Here is a 20901-nt window from a genome sequence, read left to right on the forward strand (position 1 = left end):
CATGGGTTATTATAAAAAATAAACATATTGAAATTAATGCTAGAAAGGGAGATTCGTTTGGAAGGCTAGGAGTGTATTGGTATGAGGAAGGTAAAAGTTCTCCTTGGGAATTCAAATCTTTTGTGGTCTAATATTAGGAGAGCTGACTCTATTACTATAGGCAAATGAATTAACCTTTCAGTATCTTGGTTGCTTATCTGTTGAGTGAAGATAACGATGATCCACTAATAGGACTGAAAATCATCCTGTAAACAACAACAGTTATAGATAAAATATAAATAATTAGTTGTTCTGTTGTTAGATTCCAGTTCTTCCTTCAGAGTTTAAACATCTCTCTGCCAAAATACTATGTCAACTTTTATTTTTGTCAAATAACATTGTGTTTATGTGCACACGTGTGTATGCATGTTCGTGTGTGTGGTAGAGTGAGCTTGTGTTTATTTTCATATAGCCAAATCTGTGTTTATCGGAAAGGCATTCTCTCTTTCTGATGCCACGTGTTCATTCAGCAATTCCCTGGGGCCCAGATAATCAGGATGACTCCTACTGACAGCAGATGGTTTAACACCTTAGAGGCACTGCTGAGAGAGAAGGTGGGGTGGGGCGGAGTGGAATGGACGAATAGGTACTTTTAACTTCTTTGTAAGTGACGACTCTTTTTGTCTATTAAATAAGAAGAATATGCTTTTATTGTTTCATAAATAAATTGCAATTATATCAACTATAGTTAAGCCATTTAAACTGGATCAGCAGGTACATAATACCATGCCAAGGAGTGGCAAAATGAAGGACCTCCTTGTTGGGATTTATTGCAGATTTACTGATTCACATTTCAATTGTCATCTCTTTTGTAGTATTTCCAATAATCTTATGGGAAGTACTTGTAAAGCTATGTTCCTTCAGTGGCATAAAGATGTTCCAGTTCTGGCCGGGCGCGGTGGCTCAAGCCTGTAATCCCAGCACTTTGGGAGGCCGAGACGGGCGGATCACGAGGTCAGGAGATCGAGACCATCCTGGCTAATACGGTGAAACCCCGTCTCTACTAAAGAATACAAAAAACTAGCCGGGCGACGAGGCGGGCGCCTGTAGTCCCAGCTACTCGGGAGGCTGAGGCAGGAGAGTGGCGTAAACCTGGGAGGCGGAGCTTGCAGTGAGCTGAGAACCGGCCACTGCACTCCAGCCTGGGCGACAGAGCAAGACTCCGTCTCAGAAAAAAAAAAAAAAAAGATGTTTCAGTTCTGTAATTATTCCTAGTTAGCGTGTCACACTTTCTTTAGTGGATGAAAGGAAATAATAATTAATCTTTTGAAACTATAAAATATTCACAGAATTGGAACAGCTATTTGTTTGTGAGCTTGGAAAATTTTCATCATTTCTTTTTAAAATTCATGCCTAGTAAATATATAGGCTGTTTCCATAATGATACAATGACTCATATACGTAACAGCAATATTTTTGTTCTGATTTGGCCTATAGCCAAATGGCTGCCTAGAGATATTGGTTAGTGGCCATGCCTGGCCAGTGAGGTACGATGAACTGCACAGAACCAGTGTTTTAGTTCTGACACAGTTTTCTTGTGTTATGTGACTATTGAATTTTTTCTGCCCTTATATTCAACTAAAGGGGAGAGTGGATATTTGAGCTCTTTAGGGCAGGCTGAACAATGTCTCTAACATGTGTTGTGAGCTTTATTAAATGCTCACCTGTTTGGACCTTCTTTCTTGGGGTCCATTTTCTTCTGCTCTGGCACTATTCCGGTTGGTTCTGCTGCAGTCTGAGCGTCAGGGTTTGTGGTCAGATCTCCAGAGGAATTTTTCTTGGAGAGTTTGTCTATGAAAAAAACATTCACATAGATAGAAGAATGTACACCACTCTTGACCCAGTTATATTTGACAACATGAACTACAAAGATGTTGCTTGTGTTTTAGAATAGTCTTCTCAAGAACACCTCCCCTGGGATTTCTGCTAAACAAAGTAGGACTTTATGCAGGAAGAATTAACCCATAGACACCTTCAGGCCAATGAAAAAATATAGTTATGTGCTATTTAATGACAGAGATATATTCTGAAAAATGCATTGTTAGGTGACTTAGTCATTGTGCAAACATCGTAGAGTGTACTTATACAAATCCTGATGTTATAGCCTACCACACACCAAGGCTATACAGTATACCCTATTGATCCTAGGCTACAAACCTGTGTAGCATGTTAGTTTAATAAATACTGTAAACCATTCTAACGCAATGGTCAGTCTGTGTATGTAAACATAGAAAAGGTGTAGTTTGAAATATGTTATTATAATCTTATGAGACTATCCTCTTTTATGCAGTCCGCTATTGACTAAAGCATCTTTAGGTAGCACATGATTGTAATTGAAGTTGGTGTATTGTGTAATAAAGAGTTCATAAAATATATTTCTTTTTGATATTGGCAAAGCTGAGGATAATAATTCATTATTCAGAAGGCATTTCCAGTTTTGCTAAAGTATTCATAATTTTGGGGTGAAATTGATGCATCATAAAATTCAGAAAAGTAAAATAGGAAAAAATGTGATTGGCATTATTTAGCACTTGCATTCTACATTTTTATGAAATCAAATTTTTGTTTTTAGCTTGACCATCTTTAAGTTGTGAAATATTTTCTGAAGAAATGATACAAACTAATATGTACTAGCTTTATTTTCAGTACAGAAATTAATTTTTTCCCTTCAAGCCTACAAATACAATTTCTAATTAATATAGTTTAAATTGTAATTTACCCAGAGAATAATCAACTTACTGGTAAATATTTGGATTATAGAGAAGATTTTAATGAAAGCAAATTACTTAATATTAAAAGAAAATATAGAAGCAGAAAAGAAAAATAAGAACGAATACAATTTAATGGTAATTCATTATCCAGTTTCTAACTTATTTTTAATTGGATGTCTTGTGCTTAGGATATTAAAATGGAGGCCCAAATCATCATTCTTATTTTCTTGTAATATATGTAGTTTAAAGATTTAAGCAAACACAGTATTGAAAATTTGGATTTACAAAAGTGAGAAATCAGGGGATGATTGGTTTACACAATTTTTCACCATACCAATCCTTTAATATGAACATTTCTAAGATCCATCTAAAAATCTTTCAATGTACTGAACTTTCCAGGAACAAGTGTCAGGAATAAAAGAAATCATAAAATTGAATCACTCCTTAAAGTTTTTAAAAGTTTAAGACTAAGAAAGCTTAAATTCTCGATTTCCCAAGACACTTTTATTCATTATGCATCTATCTACTTTTATTTTGGAATTACAGTATTTTTGGCTAGAAGATAGAAAACACAGTACTAGCTATGTTTTTGTTATGTTTAAATGGAAAAAAACCCAATTCCCAATTTACTTGGGATACAAAGTTCTCAGTATAATCACATCCTTGAAGTCTGTGTGTAAAGATTATGTTTAGGTGAAATATTGAAACTTGTAGGATAGGGACCCTTCTGTACAGGCACATGTGGTACGCTAATGAGTTTATCAGTATCCAACAGATTTCAGAGTAAAAAAATAGCACTTTCAATATGTCATTTTGTACTAACAAGCTTTTGATAAAAATAAGAGAAGGATCTGTTTTCCTTATGTGTTTGGGTCAAGTCATGTTTTTCCATTTCTCTGTAGCCAATCAAAACAAAAATCATATAGATCAGATCTCTGACAAATTGCCATTTTGCATTGCTGTCTGTGAAAGTGGCAGCCTAATCCTTTTTTGTATCTACAAACACCTGGACAATTACTATATAATATTTAGAAGCAAAATTCTTAATTGCTGGCCATGGATGTCTAGTGCATTTTTGGTTTGAAGTCCTTGAAGCCATATGTTGTATATATCTTTTATTACATGGAGGGGATCTAGAGTTATCATGAGCTTCTCAAAGGAGTCTGGACCAAGAAAAATGTTATGGATCATTATGTTCACATATGTTTCTAGGAGCACTTACCCTAAAAGAAAATTAGGATTGATAAAGAACATGAACTATGAGTAAAAATCAGGAAAAAAATCCTAAATGTAAAACAAATAGAATCTGTACTGTAAAACATTTCTTAAAGGCTTTTATTGGCTATGGGTTTTTGTTTTTGTTTTTGTTTTGAGGCATGGTCTCACTCTGTCACCCAGGCTGGAGTGCAGTGGCATGATCACAGCTCATTGCAGCCTTGACCTCCTGGGCTCAAGTGATTCTCCCACCTCAGCCTCACAGATCGCTGAAACTACAGGCATGAACCATCACACACAGTTAATTTTTGTATTTTTTGTGGAAACGGGGTTTGGCCATGTTGTGCAGGCTGGTTTCAAACTCCTGGGCTCAAGAAATGTGCCTGTCTCAGCCTCTCAGAGTGCTGGGATTATTGAGCCACTGCACCTGGTGGGCTATTTCTTATAAAGCCACATGGATATAAGCTGCATCATTTATCTCCTCCATCTCTCACTCAAGCTACAGCGTATGTATTGCATTTTCAGTATTAACTTTTCTGCTACTACTAGTTAAATGACCAACTGTTCTGCAGTAGTTCTTTTTTGTCCATTCCTAATAATAATTTTTGTTTATCACCATAACATTCGGATAAAATTAATTCCAGGTAGATCTTAGCAACTTACCAGATCTTCTCTAGCTATTACCAAGCCTTTCTAAAATAACACTGCCCCTGTTTTGACAAGCCTGGGATATTTATAAATTAATTTCAGCCTAATTTGATTTGTGGATAAGCATTTAATTACAAAATAAATCCTCATTAATAGCTTATTGAAGAACATGAGAAACCAGTTATTTCCTATTCTTGGCTTCAAAGCACAACAACAACTTAAAAAACCCATGAGGACTTAAAACAAAAGAATGCCTGTCAACTATAGTTCAGTGTGGGTGTCTTTTTATCCATGCAACATGTTATTTGTTTGTGGAAACAGATGGTCAGAGTGTTTGCATCATCCTCATCATGAAAGAGAAATCTGAAATACAAGGCAAGTGTTGCTCTGGCATCTGGGTGAAGTGTTGTCAACTGCACATTGTGCTTCTTCCCAGCTTCACACATGGACAGCAGGAGTCCCGATTTCAATAGCTGCCCAAACGAATAGTGTAAGCCTTTCTGCCAGTGGTGCTCTTTGCACATTGTATAGCAATCGCCAGATCTCATCAGTACACTTGGTTAAATTCTGCCCTGGAATGTGTGCCTGTGGCAGATAGTGAAATCTGGAATCAAAGTGTTGTGATATGGTTGCCTTTATTGAATATGCAAAAATAAGTAGAGTTTGCTCTCCACACACCGGGCTGATTCCATCCTGAGCCTGGCAGCGTCTCACACTGAGCCTGTGTAATATACTTCCAGTATCCTTGGCCCCTTGTAGCAGCAAAACATGGAGACACGAGCAGGTGTGAAACATCTGCTTCTCTCTTCAGGTGAGGAAATAAGTGATATGGAAATCCATTAACCTTCCACATTTTATCAGTGACATTACATAAATGCTGGAAAGGAGGGATTCAAAGGAAGAACCTAATATGGGAATAAGATTGTAAATTAAAAAGACACTCAATTGGCTTGTTTTGGATGGATATAAAAAGCACAAGACTTGAAAATGCCTTCACTGGTTAGAATCTTTGGTGTGGGGGATGGTACTACTTTGGTCAAATTTCTAGTTCTTAAGACATCAAAGACATGTGGATTCTGTCTCAAAAATAAATCTTCTTTTATTAGGAGCCACCAGTACCTGAGTAACTGGATGTTAGATGCATTAATAAAGACTAAGTCTGGGTACTTCGATTAGATGCCTAAATGATACTATTATTTTCATCTAAATGAACATTTGGAGTTAAGGACTAACAGTTTTAAGAAGTGTATGATTAATGATTATTTTCCGGCACCCGAGGTTGTATTTTTGACTCAGCTTGTGGTTAATTTCAGAGTTGCTGGATTATCTAGTATACTTACAATAATTTTAACTATAATACTTTAATCACACTTGAAATTTTATTACATCTTTGTAGATTGTCAAACAACATGGAGGAAGTTGACAACATTACAGCAGTGCACATAAAATGGAATCTGAAAGAGTATTTTAAAACAGCATTCACAAGAACAGAAAAATGACACACTTTATATTAAAAACATGTAATCTGTAAAAAATCCAGAGAAGGACTCAGAAGGGATGAGAATTCTGGAAACCATCTCATATGAGAAATGGTTTGAGGAACTTAGGCTCTTTTAGTAAAGTATTTAAGATTAACTAGTGACATAATAGTTACTTCAAATTCATAGAAATGCTGTTACATAGAAAAGAAAATAGATTTATTTCATGTGGTCTAGAAGGCAGAAGAAGGACTTACCAATGAATTAACAAAACAAACATGCAAAACCCTCAAACATTCTAGCAACTTGTTTAACCACAAAATGCACTGCTTTGTGAGGCAGTGAATGCTCTGTTGGCTGGCGGTACTCAGGAGCCTCCAGCCAATCTAAGCCTGTGCTGAGGGAGGACAGGATCTTTGCATAGGGTCAAAGCTTAGGTGTCCTCTAGGCAGCCTTAAAGTCCTATAATGTCCTGAAGAGATCTTTGTATTGAGGAAGATTTTTGACTTTAGATACATCATCACAAGTAAAGAAATGTGCAAATCACCAAACGAAAAAGAACATGGATCCATCTAAGGTAGTTTTGTTACTGTGTCAGGATGTAGGAATCCAGTTCTCTCTCAATGTCATGCTAGGTTTCAGGGACTTTTCTAAAACTTAGATTAATTCATTTAGAAAATACATTTTATATATAGCTATTAAGGAATATGATGAGTTACCAGTGCTGGATACTGAACAGAGACCTGTAATCCCTACATAACTAATTCTCTATGTGACTCTGGATAAGTCTCTTTTTTATAACAGTTTCCTCATCCATAAAATGAAAAAGTACTTTTTGTACTGGGGATTTCTGTGAGGATTAGATAGAGACTCCACTTGAGAAAAATGCAATATAAACACAAAGTGTTCCATGAGCCAGACTGGAATAAATTGCTAAAAACAAAAACAAAAATGAAAAAGGTATATTAACTCTTTCATGTCTTCATAGCACTGACGCATGTGGGGCATGATGCAAGACCTTCCATTTACTTAACAGAGCCCGGGAACCAGAAAACCGTAATGCAATTTTCCATAAGTCAGCTATATTCTTTGGCAGAAAGAAGCCTAAAAGCACAGAGTTTAATTGAATTATGCAAATATATTTAAATCCTGCAAACTACAACATAAAAGGCATTTTAAAGGAAAAAAATCCATCCTATCCACATTGGTTAGGGTCTCTTAAGTTTTTAGCCTATAGAACATGTAATGACAGTAATTTTATCAGTCAGAACCTGTTCTCTATTCAATATTTAAAATGGTATGTTTTCTATGCCAAACTTCGCTCTTTTCAGCGAGGGAACTTTCTGCTGTATTACATGCAGGAATGGTTCCCCATCACACACATGCTGGGCACCTAATCTCAAGAGGGTGGCCTGTCCACAGCTGGCTGGCAACCTCGATGGTGGTCTGAAGGGCTCTGCTGAATGGGAAAATGGTTGTTATCTAAGTCAGTCAGACTACTCCCTTTGGAATTTGGACTGGAAAATGAGTAAATGGAAATGAGAGCAGTCCAGAGTAGATATGCAGAGAAAACAGCGGTCACAAGAAATGAAGCCATATTCACTGAGGGAAAAGGAGAAAATGTAATTAGCTCCTAGGCTGCCTCAGTCTGAAAGCCTCCCCTGAATGGTTTTTCAGCTCTAGTTATCCATAAGTTTTCTTACAATGAGCCCCTGCCACTGAAGGTGTCCTGATTATGTCTCTGTCTCTTGCCAAACCAGCAGTTAGGAATTTTCTTCATCATCTCAGACTAGAAAGCATGTAACATTTATCTTTTCTCTAGACTAAATTTTCAGAAATGTCATACCAACTTTATTCATTTCTCAATTCTTTTGTTTATCATCCTATCAGGTATCATTTTAAAAGAATATTTCTGATTGTTTGCTACACAAGACTATTTCTATTTGGATGAAGGAAACACATATGCTGGAGTCTTGTTTTTTAATTTCAGTTTTTATTTTAGATTCAGGGGATGCATGTGTGGGTTTGTTACATGGGTATACTGCATGATGCTGAGGTTTGGGATGTGAATGGTCCTGTCACACAGATAGTGAGCAGAGTACCCAACAGTTAACTTTAATTTTTTGGTTATTATTTTATTTTTTATATCTCCTCTAAGGTGAAATAGTTTTTCAACTCTTTCCCCCTCTCTCCCTCCTCCCTCCAGTAACCTGCAGAGTCGATTGTGCCCATCTTTATGTCCATGAGTATTCAGTGTTTAGCTCCCACTTATAAGTGAGAACATGTGGTGTTTGGCTTTCTGTTTTTGCGTCAATTTGCTTAGGATAATGGCCTCCATCTTCATCCATATTGCTGCAAAGGACATGATTTCATTCTTTTTTATGGCTGTGTGGTATTCCATGGTATATATGTGCCACTTTTTCTTTATCCAATTCACTGTTGATGGGCACTTAGGTTGATCTCATGTCTTTGCTATTGTGAATAGCACAGTGATAAACATACAAGAGTGCATGTGTCTTTTGAGTAGAACAATTTATTTTCTTTTGGATATATACCCAGTAATGGGATTGCTGGTGCAGAATGGTAGTTCTGTTTTAAGTTCTTTGAGAAATCTGCTTGAGTAGTTTTGATAAACAGTTGTATACATTTTTTAGGAGGGTGTCTGTATTCCCACCTTATCCTTTGGCTGGTGAATAGGACTGAAAGTTACAGGGAGTGGACTATAGAACTAAAATTAACCATAGTAGTACTTCTTATGCATGTCAATCAAACTCGTTGGTCTTATACGGCAAAGTCTTTACAGCTTTTTGTAAACTAAATTTCAGTAGATGGCCTAGTTATTTTTCTATTCCACATAGGACACATTAAATTGTATATGATAATTGTTAATACCAAGGACTGAAGGGTGGTTTCCTATTTCAACATCCACTACCTTTTCTGAAAAACTGGACTTTATTTTATATTTTTATTTATTTATGGTTTAAGAGACAGGGTTTCTTTCAGTCACTCAGGCTGGAGTGCAGTGGCGTGACTACAGCTCACTGTAACCGCAAACTCCTGGGCTCAAGTAATCCTCCCACCTCATTCTCCTGAGTAGCTGGGACTACAGGCATGTGCTACTATGCCCAGCTAATTAACACAATTTTAGGGGGTAGAGGTCAGGTCTCTCTATGTTGCCCAGGCTGGTCTCAAGAAATCCTCCTGTCTTGGGCTTCCAAAGCACTGGGATTATAGGCATGAGCCACCATGCCTGGCCAGCTTTATTTTTTTTTTTAGAGCAGTTTTAGCTCCAGAGCAGTTTTTAGCTTTAGATTGCTGCCCAAAGTGAGAGTTGGCTGCGATGCAGTCTAGGTCAGTTTGGAGAGATGATAGGGACCTGGGCAAGGCTGGGGACACCTCTGTAGATCCAGAATTGTGCTAGACTTAGAACCCAGGGGTCTTAGCTGTGGAAAGTTATTTGGCAAGCAGTTCCAGGGAGGCCACCCTACTTGTAATCTGTTTACAAAACAAAGACTGAGATGGAGATTATGAGTGAAGAGGAATGGAAAAGTAAGAGGATCACTAAAAGCATTGCCAGATTCAGAATTTTGTCTAGGGATTTCACTGTTCAAAAATGCAGACAACATTACATATCTACCACGTGGTTGGTTAGAGGTCACAGAATGGTCTTGTGGACTAAATTTCATAAGAATTCAGTTATATGTTCCCAGTGATTTAAGAAAGGGAATATTTAAACATCAAAAAATCAACATTTAAAAATTGAGATCTTTCGAATTAACATTTGTGTTTGTAGTTTGTCTTGACAAGGTGTAACACCTGGCAGAGCTTGACCTGCATCCCCGTGTGACAGTGACTAGCAGAGGTGAGTAGCCTCTGACCTCTTCAGACAGGGCATGAATGCTCCTCATTTATGCTATCTGGTTTCTATCAGGGTTGGGATTTACCAACCTCCGTGCTAAATGCTTTACATATATTAACTAATATAATTCTCACTCACAACCCAACACTGATAACAGTGTTGTCCTTATTTTATACATGAGCAAAATGACACTCAAAGATGTTAAATGCCTCAACTAAGGAGCTAGAAAGTAGCAGAGTTATGATTTGAATTCGAGGGTGTCAAATTCTCAAATGCTGTTTTTTAATTTTTTGTATAGTATACTGCCTTTACTATTAATTCACATGATTGTAGAAAAACTCAATTTCATTTTAAAAATGGTTGCTTTTTTTTTTTGTTTTTTTGTTTTTTGAGACCGAGTCTCACTCTGTCACTCAGGCTGAAATGCAGTGGCACAATCTCGGCTCACTGCAAGTTCTGCCTCCTGGGTTCACGCCATTCTCCTGCCTCAGCCTCCTGAGTAGCTGGGACTACAGGTCCCCACCACCACGCCCGGCTAATTTTTGTATTTTTAATAGAGATGGGATTTCACTGTGTTAGCCAGGAGAAAAATGGTTGCATTTTATATTTCAAGTTGGAATTATCTTAAAACAGTATGTATTATAGTTTTCCATTGCTGCTGTAATCAATCACCATAAAGTTAATGGTTTAAAACAACACAGTCAGTTGTCTTATAGTTCTGAAAGTCAGAAGTCTAAAACATGTCTGAAAGGCTGTGTTCCTCCTGGAAGCTTCAGGAGACAATCCTTTCCTTGTCTTTTCCAGCTTCTAAAGGTCATAGCATTCCTTGGGTCCTGGTCCCTTCCTCCACCTCCAGAGAGCATCAATCCACCTCTGCTTTCATTGTCCCATCTCCTGCCTTTGACTCTCCTGCTTCAACTCTTATAAGGAGCCCTTGATTACATTGGGGTTAGCTGAAAAATCTGGGATAATCTTCCTATTGCAAGATCCTTAGTAACATTAGCAATTTTCTTCAATGTAAGCTAACAAATTCATAGATTTTAGAGATTATGGTGTAGACGACTTTGGATAGCCTTCGATCGGCTTACCATACCATGCTAACAATGGGATCTCAACTTTGACCCATTTCTACACAAATAATATATCACCTAAAAGTACCATAAACCACTAGGTAAATTACTTACATATCCTCTACTGGTACCGAGACATTTATTTAAAGAAGCATTTAATGTAATATAAGTGAAGTAGATGCCTAAGGAAGATGATTATAATCAAAAGATGACCTTAGCAAGTTATCTTTATTTGAATCCAAAATATGTTGCATTCTTCATTTCCATGGCAGATATAAATTAAACCATGCTCTGCAGAAGATAAGAGTTCTATAATCAGAAATCAACATCTGCAGATTTTATGACATTGCACCTGCATGTTTTGAAGTGAACACAAAAATACCAAGCACATATCAGAGGCTATCTTTAAACACTAATAATTTTGCTTTTTCAAGACAAAATATCTTAAATATAACTGTTATTCCTATTAAAGTCTTTGGAGACGTGCTAAGTCTGCAGATTTAAATGAAACTACTTTTTCCTTCTACTCAAATAGCTCCTCTGTTAAATGAAACTTCCACAAAAGAGTTTTTATTACCAGCTATGAAAAATTTAAGCTTACAAATACACTTTGAAAAAAGTACAACAAAGATAAGAATAAACTTGTCTTTTCAAAGGTGTAATCCTTGATTTTATGCCAATTAAGGTTGTATTTTTCTGTGCAAAGAACTGTAGATTTAAACCATTATTATTACAAAGTAACTCAGAAAAAAAGAATCGTAGTTTGGATTATCAGAATGTTTCTCTCTTCCTTGGTACTTCCATTTGTTAATCACATTTTGGAGTATGCCTTCAAGATTGTTGTATAATCTACAAAAGGGTCTTCTTCTTTTAAACAAATTTGAAGATTCAATAATGGTCTTCAATTACCGATAAAAAAAAGGCAAGACCACATTTTTTACAATATCCTCTTGGTTTATGATTCTTACTATTTGTGGAAGTTTCATATATGTGAGTTTGGGTCAGACAGAGTTTTAGACTTATTAAGTGATTTCCTCTTTCAGTGACACATTATCCTAAATATTTTAAATCAGATAATCTAGCAGTTGAACAGTCTAGCTTTAGTCATCAGCTAGGAAGTATGATTATATTGCTTTCATGTTGAAAAATGTATTGTAGAACATTTGTTTGTTTCCCCCTTTCTCCTCGGATAAGTCAGTGCTGATTTTCTATTTGGAAGATACTGTTTTCTTATCTTTGTGGCAGAGATAAAAGTACAGAAGAAAGATAGTGGCAAAAACACCTGGTCTGTGCAAGAACATGTATTCCCTGCATTCTAATCTGCATAGTGAAAACACAGAGGTGTTTTTCAAAATAAGTAAATCAAGTCAAGAAAACTAAAGTGAATTTTCTTTCCCTTTTTAAAAAAAATTATCACTGTAAGGTAGAGAGTAGGCTGTAACAAGTATAAATATAAATTAATTTAAGAAAAAATCAATATCTTTATAATATCCTCCCAAGTGGACACATATTTCTTTCCAGTTATGTAAGTTTATTCTACATATCTCTGTAAAACTCAGTTATTTTCTTCATATAGGTTCTTTCCTTTTCTCCTAAATAGAAAAGTAAGTATGGGAGTGGGGCCATTTGTTTAGAGCAGTCCTTTTTTTTTTTTTTTTTTTTTTTCTTTATTACACAACAGGTTTAATGTAGCATTTCCAAATTAAAGTAAGATGGTACTGGAATTTCGTATTATTTAAAAATTGAAAATGTAACAAATCCTTTTAGTTTCAGGAGTACATGTGCAGGTTTATTTTTTTTTTATTTATTTAATTAATTTATTTTTTTGAGATGGAGTCTTGCTCTGTCACCCAGGCTGGAGAGCAGTGGCACCATCTCGGCTCACTGCAAGCTACACCTCACGGGTTCACACCATTCTTCTGCCTCAGCCTCCTGAGTAGCTGGGACTACAGGTGCCCGCCATCACGCCCAGCTAATTTTTTGTATTTTTAGTGGAGACAGGGTTTTACTACGTTAGCCAGGATGGTCTCGATCTCCTGACCTCGTGATCTGCCCACCCCGGCCTCCCAAAGTGCTGGGATTACAGGCGTGAGCCACGGCGCCCGGCCCATGTGAAGGTTTATTACATGGGTAAATTTTGTGTCACGGGGGTTTGGTATACAGATTATTTCATCATCCAGAGAATAAGCATGATACCCTATAGGTAGTTTTTCCATCCTTACCCTCCTCCAATCCTCCACCTTCAAGTAGATCCTGGTGTCTGCTCTTTCCATCTTTACATGTGTACTCAATGTTTAGCTCCCAAAAGCGAAAACATGAGGTATTTGGTTTTCTATTCCTGTGTTAGTTTGCTTAGAATAGTGGCCTCAGTACTTTGATTGTGGGGATATTCCTTGATAGCGATTTGTGTATTTGAAACATTTCTTGTGATTTGTTTTTTTTTTTATCATCTTGCTTGTAATTTTTGTGCATTTCTTATTTTTGTTCCTTAAAGATGAGACATTTGGGCTAGTAAAAGCTCAATTGTGCCTCAGTTCAGATATTTGTTTTAGTACAAATAGGAAGTCATTAACAATCATCATACACAGACTTTGTTGAACAGATGAAAAGCAAAACATTTATGCTAGCTTTACGGCAAAAATTTTATTTTTATTACTTAACAAAACATATTCTGTTCTAGTGATTTTCCTTCCATTTTGTATTTTTTTGTATTTTTCGGTTAGGGGGTAGTGTTCCTACTGGAAGTAGGAGAGAAGTAGGAGAGGTCTAGAAAGGGGGACTGGGAATATATCACATTAAGTTCTACAAAGTCAGGTGGAGGAATTTAGATTTTGTCTTGCAGGCAATATGCAAACACTTAAGCTTCTTGAGCAAAAGTTGAGATCAAAGTGGTGGTTAATGGAAAATAATATGCTAACAGTGTTTGGGCTGGGTAACAAGGGGAGAGATGGGTGAAATAGAGTTCTAAACAAAAGCAACCACTTAGCCTGGGGATAGTGCATACATGAGCTACTAATAAGGGCCCCAGCCAAGATGGTATTGCTGAGATTGGAAAGAAAGGAAGTGGGCCAGGCGCGGTGGCTCATGCCTGTAATCCTAGCACTTTGGGAGGCCAAGGCGGGAGGATCACGAGGTCAGGAGATCGAGACCATCCTGGCTAATGTGGTGAAACCCATCTCTACTAAAAATACAAAAAAAAAAAAAAAAAAAAAAAGCTGGATGTGGTGGCATGCATCTGTAGTCCCAGCTACTCGGGAGGCCCAGGCAGGAGAATGGCCTGAACCTGGAAGGCGGAGCTTGCAGTGAGCCAAGATTGCACCACTGCCCTCCAGCTTGGGCAACAGAGCGAGACCCCATCTCAAAAAAAAAAAAAAAAAGGAAGTGGGTTTCAGGGTCCTTATGAAAGGAGATTTGGTGACTAATTTTCTTTATAGGACATCCTAGATAAAGGAATAAAACCTGAGTGAGGTTTTGAGCTTAGGAGGCTGAAAGAATGATAGTACCAGGGGTAGAAGTAAATCAGGAGAGGGAGCGTATTTGTAAGAGAACATAAGGAATTTAGTTTTAGACATGTTTTCTTTGTGATGCAGCAGAAAATACTGTCGTGTACATCTAGTGGTGAGATGAAAAATATTGACAGTCTTAAAAAAGAAATTGACCTGATATGGATTTAGAAACAAGTGTGGTAGCCTTAGAAGTAAATGAGCCTTCTATTGGAGAGAGTTTAGCAGGAGGGAGCAGAGGTGTGAATGCTAAACCTTTAAATGTATTCAATCCACATTCATTTTAATGTCTTTATATTGCTTATCAGTGTCTGAAATTGCATCGTTCACAATGTGCTTACTTATCTGTGATGTGTTTCTTTAGACTACAAGCTCTATGTAACCTCAGACTCTGCCCGTGTTGCTCATCACTGCACCTCCAGCCCAGGGAACAGTGGCTGGCACATGTCAGGTAATGAAAATGCATCTGTTGCATGGACAAATGAGTTACTGAGTGAGAATATAAAGTTTTTGTAAATATTCAGATCTTCAAATAACCGCAGATAACCCTAGATAATTCACCTAGTCAAGGACAAATATTTCAACAGACAACACATTTCAGATAAATACGTATTTCACTTTTTTTTTTTTTTTTTTTTTTGCAGACTGCATTCTGACCTTGTATGTTGGTCTGTGGCTCTTCAGACGTGACTAGAGTCAAGTTGGTTTTGAGAGATTTCTCTTCACCTTTGTTTTGTTCCTTTGAGAAAAAACATAGAGATTGTATGTGAATTTACATGAAAATGAAGTTGAATGTAAAATGTAACACCATTTTCCACTCAATTGTTAATTGGATCATTAAAATCGACTGTTTATGATGCACTAATAATGATTCTTGCATTTAAAATGGGCATTCGTGGCCTACTATTGAATAATCAACCTCAGCCTCCACAGCTTGTTAGTCACAGGAGCCCTCTGGTTTTTTCAGGGTGGATTATGTGTTTCTCTTGCTCACGGTTCTTCAATTCTGGTCTTTACTTGCCACAGGCCTAGCATTGGTCTAGGTCTTTCATGGCAGAACTTAAAATAGTGGAGAGAAGGCAGTTTGGTCCCATTCACACAAAGCTCCCTTTCTTCTCTCCATGATTTCATGTGCTTCTACCTCATTATTTGTCTGATCATCTAAGCTTTCCTTTGAAATGCCATCATGTCACAATAGACATGGCTAGTGTGTGCCTCAGGATGTTCCTACGGGGGCAGAGTGAAACAAGATATGAGGTTAGAACATAAAGATTGACTCCTAAGCTATGTACAGTCTAGAAGCGGAAACAAACACACAAAAATGTTAAGTGCAAGAAAATGCAGGTGACGAATCAATGTCTGTAGAGGATAAGGATGGGGCATAAACAGGAAGTGGTCAATTCTACTGGAGTAGTAGGGAAAGAAAGGAAGCTATTCCAAAGATAGTGACTCTTGACTTTATAAAGATAAGATTTTTGTTTTCCACATGGAGAGGTCTTAGAAAACACTCCAGGCAGATGATGCAGGTTTAGCAAAAGCCAAAGCCATGACTGTACATAGGTGGGGGGAGAGACTACAGTGGGAGCAGTTGGATGGGACAAAGGGTGAGTAGATGAGGCTTGAGAGTAGGCAGGGAGCAGAAGGACACTGAGAGTCCTGTGTGCCTGCTATGGAGTTTTGACATTATTTATAAGCCCTGTATGTCATAGAAGCATTTTAAACTAAAAAAATGAATTAATTGGCAGATTTTCACTTAAGCCTCACAATAACGGTATACGTTAATATGGTATAATAATAGCGAGGCAGCTATTATTAATATTATTATGTTATTGAATATGAAATTGATTGAGTGGCCAGTTTATATGAACCTAGCTAGAAAAGTGTAAGTCCAGAACAATTTATAAAAGTGAAAAAGCCTTCTGACTTCAATCAAGTCTTTTTGCATCATTATGATGTTATTCATAAACATTTCCATCATAGTCTTTATGTGTGTACAGATGTAGATTTATGTGAACAGTGTCTTCTTCTGGGGTAAGAGAGAGTTTGGGTTAGACTGATTTGCAGTCCTTGAATTACTGTTTATTGATAGGTGGGAATTACCCATGACATTTTGGTTTGTAAATTCACTCTTTAAATGACTCCTTAAAAAAATATACATTGATATATTTATTCTTAGATATTTTCTTATAAGACTCTAATCATTTATTCATAGTTCAGAGGTTTATTGTTTAAATGCCATTTTGAAAGGTCAAATTCTGTGAAAGAAAACAGGATTTTAACTTTCTGTCATTTTTAACATTTAGCATATTTGAAATTGGAGATAAACTATTTTTTCCCATACCCACATGTTCTTGGAAAGAACAGATGCAAATAATTCCCCAGATATGACTTTTAAGATAAAAGGTGGCCAAGTGCCATGGCTCACACGTGTAATCTCAACACTTTGTGAGGCCAAGGTGGGCAGAATTCCTGATGTCGAGAGTTTGAGACCAACTTGGCCAACACGGTGAAACCCCATCTCTACTAAAAATACAAAAAATGAGCTGGGTGTGGTGGTATGCACCTGTAATCCCAGCCTCCGTAGGCTGAGGCAGGAGAATCATTTGAACCCAGGACACAGAGGTTGCAGTGAGTCAAGATCACACCACTGCACTCCAGCCTGGGCAACAGAATGAGACTCTGTCTCAAAAAAAAACCTAATATGATGCCAGTAGACTTCATGACTAATATCCACAAATTATGGCTGTTGGAATGGTGTGGGATATACCTAAGGGGTGCTCTACCTGTGCCTAATCTAAGTATTTCTCCAGTATTCCTGTTTTGAAAGGAAGGACAACTCTTTTAGAAGTTTCTGTGCTTTTTTCCCCTTCTCTCTAACATCCCTTTATCATGCAAGCAAAGTATCTTAAAAGTTGACTCAACTAATATCCCTCCTGGTTTGAAGCAGTATAGTCTAGTGATTTAGCTCTCAGGTGCTCAAGTTAGATAGGACTTGGTTCCAATCCAGGCTCTGCCATTTGCTAGCTATGTGTAAGGACCAAATTGTAATAGGACCTGTGACTGTCCTGAGGATTAAATACAGTAGCGCTAGAAAAGGGCTTAGCACCTTGCTTGGCACATAGTAATTGCTGTTAGCTACAATGTTCTCCAAGAGAATAATATATTAGCTATAGCTGCTTTTATGTGTTCCTTTGGAAAATAATCACAGTAGGCAAGGGTTAAAGATGAATGTAGTGACTTTCCCAGAGCAAAACACAGCAAGACTAGCTGAAGGGAAGTACCAGCTCAATATTTGTGACATAAAACGAGTTCTTCAACATATAAATAACTTTAGTATGACACAAGAATTTATTTTGACATAAGAATTAGAAAGAAGTCAAGGGCACTCTCACTAAGCAATCCTAACACAATCCTCCTCATCTCCTCTCTACTGCAAAGCAGTCAACATTAATCAGAAAAGGAAGGCGGGTTTTCCACTGCCAATGTGAAATAATCTCAGTGTTGTCTATCCTCTGGGCTCATTTAAACCCGAACCATTGGACCATGCTCCCCTAGTCCCTGAGGAGCACTCCTGCTTGTACTTGATGTCTCTCATCCAGCTCTTTCAGACAGGAAAATACTGCTCTAAAAATCTTCTGTAGCTCTTTTAGATAATTCTAGTGAGTAATTCATGAAAATTATTCTCTAGATAGTTCTAAGCAAATATTGCTCTTGTAATGATCACTTTGAACTTAAACCTGTCACAGAAACACAAATTCTTATTAATAATGACCACTTGCAAAGTACCTACCGTGTGCTTTATATATTACTGTCTCTAATTCTCATAACAAAGCAGAAATTATCATATATATTTTGCAGATAAATATATTTAGAACTTGTGAAAAGACTTGTTTAAAGTAAAGTTCCTCCACCTTGGCAGTATTAAAACTGTGTAGTGTATAATTCTAAGTTGTGGAGGGCTGTCCTGTACATGAAAGGATGTTTAGCAGCATCTGCAGACTTTACCCACTAGATGCCAGTAACATCCCCATCCCAGAGCTATGACAACTGAAAGTGTCCCCAGATTTGCCAAATGTCCTTTGAGTGGTAAAATCGTTTTCAAATGAGAGCCAACAGATTTCCTGTTGCTCTAGAGAATTTATTGTTAACGTGTGGTTTATGAAGACCAGGATACTTGATGTTCTTTGTTGAAACTCAATCAAGTAACCAATTTAATATTTGAGAAGTGATTTCATTTTGGATGATGGTAGAAGTGAAAATCAGCAATGAGAAGCCTTACTTGGCTTTTCCAAATTCTAGTATAGTCTCCTAAACATTTATTATTCTTTTTATGAACAAATACATACAGAATATATAAATTAATGAAGATAAGCCTGACACAGTACATCTACCAGATGGTGCCAGGTAAAACTACTAAGCAATCATGTATCGTAGCAGTGATTAAATGCTATTACCAGATAAGAAATGATGAAAATCAAGGCTCACATAGGAATGTAGAGAACATACCTGTGCTGTGGTTTGCTGAGACTGATTACTTGGATGAGAGTCTTGTTCATTCTGATGAGAACTTTGTTCATTCTCATTGTTCTCTCCTATAGGCTTTACCTTGTTGACTTTTGTCAGCGATTTAAACATCTTCTCTGAGGTGGTTCTGAAAACCCTCTGTATTTATGACTGTGCCTTAAGGTAGAGAAATGTACTTTGTTTTCCTTTTCTTTTTCTTTAGTAGACAAGCCAATTAGTTGTTTAATCAGGATTTTGTTCTGGTTAATTCCTACAGGCAACTCCTTAGCTAGTCAGGGCTTTGGCTTAAAAGCAGCAAATTACTTCTGCTTGGGTGATTTGCACTCTGTTTATGAACTTTAGAGAGTCAAAATGATCTTGTGAATAATTTAGAAGTAGTGGATTAAACACAGCTTCATAGCTGATTTGAATGATTTAACTGTGATCACACAACACATTGGTTTTTCTTTTTTTTTCCTTCTAATTACCCACTTACCTATCTTTATCTATCTAACTTTATGCAAAGTAATATGGAAATGATTTAAAAAAACACCCATGAGGGCTTATGATATGAAGCAAATCATTCACTCCTCAAAATCTCCTTCTCTGGTCCTTCAATGTTAGGTCACTATTTTTAAGTTCTCTTTCTCTGTTCTTCTGGTGGTTGATTTCCACATGGCTAAACAACAAAAAAAAATCTGCTTTTTCTACTCTCCCTCTGTGTGTGTGTGTGTATAAATTTGACCCCAAACCCGTGTGAGGTATAGGTACAAGACTAAGAATTGTTAAAGAGAACTTTTCTTCCCCTCTACCCAGAGCCCAAACTTTGTTGATGTTCTATGCTGTTGGATGATATTTTTAGTGCACCGAAGATGCACATTTTTCCAAAAGGGGTTCTGTTTTTGTTTTTGTTTTTAATGAGAGCACTTATCTTCTGCAGTTTCAAATTAAAACCAAAGCCTTTATGCAACAAGGCACATACCTACACCCAGGGCAGCCTAAGTCAACCCATCAAATACTTCTTGCCCTCTGTATTTTTGCAATCTGGAAATTTCCTTGAGAGGCTAGTTATGTATTTTAAGATACGTTTATTACAATTAATACAGAAAAAAACCTTTATGTATTTATGAAGAAAACATTTTAATTTAGATTTCATGTTACCAAAATTGCAGTTCCCTTATGGATTTTTAAAATAAATTAGAAGTTTTAATTTTAGATTCAACCATTTTATCAAAAATAAACTTACCTAATAAATAATGTAATTGAATACATGATTTGACTTATATGACCTGGAAACACAAAGCTATTTTTGTTAAAAAATGGTGGGGGGTGTTTTGGTTCCATTATTGCTTCAGAAATAATTCTGAATAGATTAGCAAATATGTGTAGGGCCATTTCAGGAACTTTTCAGATAATCTTGTAATCCTATAATTGATTACATTTTGAACCTCGGATATAAGCATAGAAGCTGAGCCAAAAGAAGGGAAGGTATTAACAGCCAGCCTGTGACTAATTTTTTCCCTTCCTAAGACCCACAGAGGAAAAAATGACCTCACCAAACTTTCTTATAAATCTCATAGTATTTATCAGTGGAAATATACCAGGGAGTCCCTATTTATGAAATTTTTTTTAGCAGGACATTTCTGGTCTGTCTAGATTGCTTGTTGTAAATAAGCCTGGAATTTAGCAGGCTGGCTGGAGAATGGAGAGAGAGGTGCCATGTAAGCTCTGTAAGAGAAGGTGGAACGAAGATGTCCCCAAACCAAACTGCCTTCCTTTTGTGAGAAATGTTTTTGCAGACAATTCTCAAAAATTACTTGTAAAATGCAAAACCAAAATGTGCCGACTGCAGGAGAAAATGGTCTGTTTTGGATG

General features: G+C 36.9%; 1 protein-coding gene and 1 long non-coding RNA gene across 2 annotated transcripts in view; one reads left to right on the plus strand and one right to left on the minus strand.

Moving 5' to 3' along the window:
• Positions 1–19206, minus strand: part of CNGB3 (cyclic nucleotide gated channel subunit beta 3) — a 165125-nt gene extending 145919 nt beyond the window's left edge. Inside the window, exons 1-3 of the mRNA XM_033202770.1 lie at positions 19030–19206; positions 15181–15262; positions 1704–1830 (exon numbers count right to left, since the gene is read on the minus strand). Of these exons, the coding sequence (XP_033058661.1) occupies positions 1704–1830; positions 15181–15262; positions 19030–19158 (338 nt within the window). The 5' untranslated portion in view covers positions 19159–19206. The remainder of the gene's footprint in view (positions 1–1703; positions 1831–15180; positions 15263–19029) is intronic.
• On the plus strand, positions 5324–15536 carry LOC117079147. The gene is made up of 3 exons (XR_004435278.1): positions 5324–5424; positions 14888–14974; positions 15168–15536. It is a non-coding gene; the product is annotated as an uncharacterized LOC117079147 (long non-coding RNA).
• Positions 19207–20901: the final 1695 nt, after the last annotated feature.

Source organism: Trachypithecus francoisi, unplaced genomic scaffold (assembly GCF_009764315.1).
Source record: "Trachypithecus francoisi isolate TF-2019V2 unplaced genomic scaffold, Tfra_2.0 Lachesis_group7, whole genome shotgun sequence".
NCBI classification, from domain to species: Eukaryota; Metazoa; Chordata; class Mammalia; order Primates; family Cercopithecidae; genus Trachypithecus; species Trachypithecus francoisi.